This window comes from Ascaphus truei, chromosome 1 (genome assembly GCF_040206685.1).
Source record: "Ascaphus truei isolate aAscTru1 chromosome 1, aAscTru1.hap1, whole genome shotgun sequence".
Taxonomy (NCBI): Eukaryota; Metazoa; Chordata; class Amphibia; order Anura; family Ascaphidae; genus Ascaphus; species Ascaphus truei.
In genome coordinates this window covers 115,079,392-115,083,463 of record NC_134483.1, presented here as the reverse complement: position 1 = coordinate 115,083,463, position 4,072 = coordinate 115,079,392, and the positions used below count along the sequence as shown (strand labels likewise).

Below are 4,072 nucleotides of genomic sequence, written 5' to 3'. Positions count from 1 at the left end.
TGTGTGTGTGTATATATATTATTATACATTCTGAGATGTTATAGAAACGAACACACAACTGATTAAAGGACAAAATTACAATGGCCAAGCAAGGCAAAGGTAAGTAATAATTTACACATAATCCTGCTGTACACGTACAAGAAAGATGTTTGCACTTACTTAGGTGTTTTAATAATTGCATGTGACTAATATGCATATGCAATTCTTACATCAATTAACACACCCAAATGCAATGTTTTGCTGCAAAGTCAATGGCAGCTTCTCTAAACTTAGCAACTGGCTCCTGGTGGACCATTACTGAACAGACGATTACAACATAAATATTTATAACACAATTAATTATGAGTGTTAACATTTCCAAAACTTCACGTGTACAAGAACATAGTTGAAAGTTTGGAAACAACACAGTCTTCAGCATACATACAATAGTAATTAGATAATCTGAAGTCAACAAAACAAGGCCAAACACATATTTTCTGAATTATAACATTTATTTTTTTTGTTCCTTTTGCGAGCGAGTAACAGGCCTGCTTGTTGTCTCTTGAATTTTCCTTTTTCTTTTGCCACCAACTTTAGGCACAACAGAGCCACTTTGAGTGGCCTCTGGCACTTCACGGGCAGGGCTTGTGGCCAGTGACTGTTCACCTACGGGGCTTGTGGCCAGTGACTCACCTACAGGGCTTGTGGCCAGTGACTCACCTACAGGGCTTGTGGCCAGTGACTCACCTACAGGGCTTGTGGGCAGTGATTCACCTACAGGGCTTGTGGCCAGTGACTCACCTACAGGGCTTGTGGGCAGTGATTCACCTACAGGGCTTTTGGGCAGCGATTCACCTACAGGGCTTTTGGGCAGCGACTCACCTACAGGGCTTTTGGGTAGTGACTGTTCACGGACAGGGCTTGTGCCCAGTGACACACGTGAGCAAGTTGGTAGACACTGCACAAGTGATGGTTGGTCTGTTTCATGTGTGTCTTGTTTTGTTTTTGTCGCCTCCTTTGTAGGTGTCTGCTGCTGAATTTGTAGAGATGGCAGCGGTAGGATGTCATCAGGAACCTGCACAGCAATGTCTGCTACTTGACCGGTAACATTTGGGCCTGGTGAATGAATCTCAGATGAATGTGGTGAAAACTGACCTGCATGAACAGATCCTGGCTGGGAGGTGTTGAATTGTGGTACATTAGTCATTCTCCAGTAATTAGCTTGTGTTTGCTGAACAACTAATGCTTCGAATGAGGTGTTGATTTTTTGCAACTGTTTAGGCACTTCAATGAAGACTCTGTGGAGATGTGCCAATTGTGATACTGTTTCTTCCTGCAGTCCAATCATCCTTTCCAGCACTGTCATCATGTCTGAATGGCGACGATTTTCTGCGTCCACTATTTTTCCCTCTGAAGCTACAATTGCATCGTATGTGGAAGTTGATGGACGATTTGGCGGTACAACAGTTTCTATTGGCACCTCTTCATGGTCACATGATTGTATTTCAGTCTCTTCTGTGGCGTCATCCTCATCATACTCATCATCCTCATCACCATGATGTTCTAAAAAGAAATGTACACATTATTAAATGGCATGTTAATGTATGCTGTGTTACTATGTAATTGTACTGTGTCCTAAGTAACACCTAACATGTTAGCATACGTTTTATAACCTCATTAAAAACTACCTTGACTTACGAATAATGTTTGGACTCAGTATGAAATATGAATGAATGAAAAGTTGCTCTAAACTCAGAAGTCCTACATGATAATTAACATCACTAACACAATACATGTTGCCTTACACTTAATTTTCACTGACACTAAGTAATCCTATTTAAAGAAGATGTGCAAAACAAATAATGCACATGACAACATAACATATAGAAGAGCACATATTATATGGCCAGCAAATGATACACTCACCTTCTAGTAGTGTTGAGCTGGCTGACCCAGGTGAAGACACTTGTTCCATCTCAGGTGACACATGTCCTCCAGGGGCAACTATATATAACAATAACATAAGTTTTACATTTACATGTGTAAATATTGAACAAACACTTATTGTATGTTCTGTATTTATGATTAACTAACAACATCAGTTCCTTAACCGAAAATGTGTGTGAAAGTGAACATAAATAGTTGTAATAACACTGTACATGCCTGTGTACTTAGAATTTTTGAGTTCCCTAACATACAACATACTATGTTTCTGCAGTAATGCGTGAGGATAAATAGATTAAATGAGTACATAAAAATCATATGTTGTGTAGTGATATCAGTATCATAATGTACATAACTATCATGAGATGACCATTCACAATGGTTATCATGAAGGTGGTCATATTGCAAAAAGTGTTGTTTTTGGTAGAGGATATGTGTGGTACATTAATCGAAGATGTGGCACACCTGAATGTGGCTGTGACTCAACAAGACAACACATGCAGTGTGTGATAATGTGTCTTTCATAGTAGTTCAACTATAGATATGAGTGAACTAATGTGTGACGTACGCTTTGATAAGTAATGAGTTGTTGGGGCATTTAGTAGCTAGAGTTAAGCTTTCCAATGAGTGTGATTAACTTCAGTTGTGCTATTCAGGTTGTAAGAAAGGTATTCCCTTCCCCAAAAAGCCTAATCAGCCACACCTTTCAATGACTTGAAACAGGTGCAAATGGTGTGAACTAAGTTGACCGTGAAATGAGGCTGTAATTAGTGTGTGTGCTGAACCCCACCCCCTCTGTTGAAGTGTATGCTGTGATGAGATATTAATTGCAGCTGCTTTAACACAATGGTAGATGAGCTAAGTAGTCATCTGCAGTGTTTAAGTTATGAAAACAATGACATAACATATGATACGTGTGCCTCATTATGCTGTCTGTATATGACATAAAGCAAAAATGGACCTTTTCATAAGCAACTATAGATGTGTTAGTGCCAGTGATGTTTGTAGGCCGTTACATGCAATTTCTTTGATGCATGCTTAAAATAGGCAGTAATGTCATGTTTGTCGGAGTAAAATCAATAAAATACACAATAATATGATACATATTTCTGTTCTGTACCTGTAGCTACTAATAATTTCTCATGAACATGTGTTACACGTGTACTACCCTGTTGTTCCCCATCTTCGCCCACCATCAATTGCTTCCACTGCAGCTATGCATTTTGGGAATTCACATGTAAATGAGCACGCAATGGCACGTGCTATATTAGTTACTGCTTTTAGTAGGACTACTACATATATGTCTATTTTGAGATATATATATACAGAATCAGACATATACATATATAGATGCAGGTATGCTTATATTGTGAAGACAGTATAAAAAGCAGTGTAAATATGCAAAATAACTGTAAGCAACGACACGCCTAGTACAGTAATATTTATCACCTGCTGGAAATTGTGACGGATAAATTCCAATGTCACGGTCACCAGCCAAGCCTTCCACGACGACGGTAAGTAATTTTGGCCGAAGCAGCTCCTCCAATGGAGTCAATATGAGACGTTGTGGTGTGGGCCCACCTCCAGTGCCAGTAGCATGCACGCGTTGGTCTTGTATTTTCTTTTTCAATTTGGACCTAATATCATCAAATCTTTTCCGACAATGATACTTGTCCCTGACACTATTCCCACAGGCATTGACACCAATGACTATTGTGTCCCACATTTCTTTTTTGCTTGCTGCACTTGTCCGCCCTTGAAAAACATATAAAAGATATGAGGTAAATGAATAATAATATAAGCACCAGTTTCCTACACTGCTAGCTGTTCCAAGTGATAGCAAACATGCTGTTTTATGTGTAATATGTGCAGCACATGAGCATTCACTACTAAACCTATACATGTAAGCAAGCTTGCATTCATATTGTATGCAGTTCTGGCAAATTGACCGCCTGTGTTTATTTGTCCTTGTAAGGCATGATAAAAAGCTGTGTTTCCACACTAATGAACATAGAAAGATATTGTGTACCCATATTTGCATATGAACAAAACTCAGATGACCTAGGATCACATGTATTTGAATAATAAATGTAAAGTTACACTTACCTACTAAATGTCCATATATACTGTCATAGTGCTCCAGAATGCC

The 4,072-nt window shown here is 39.0% G+C and overlaps 1 protein-coding gene across 1 annotated transcript; it reads right to left on the bottom strand.

Annotated features, from left to right (window-relative positions):
* Window positions 1–469: 469 nt before the first annotated feature.
* LOC142487134 (uncharacterized) lies at window positions 470–3,649 on the bottom strand. The gene is made up of 3 exons (XM_075585937.1): window positions 3,373–3,649; window positions 1,906–1,983; window positions 470–1,542 (listed from the first exon to the last, which is right to left on the bottom strand). The coding sequence occupies exons 1-3, from the start codon at window positions 3,647–3,649 to the stop codon at window positions 491–493; spliced, it is 1,407 nt and encodes a 468-aa protein (XP_075442052.1). The 3' UTR covers window positions 470–490.
* Between the last annotated feature and the right edge of the window lie 423 nt (window positions 3,650–4,072).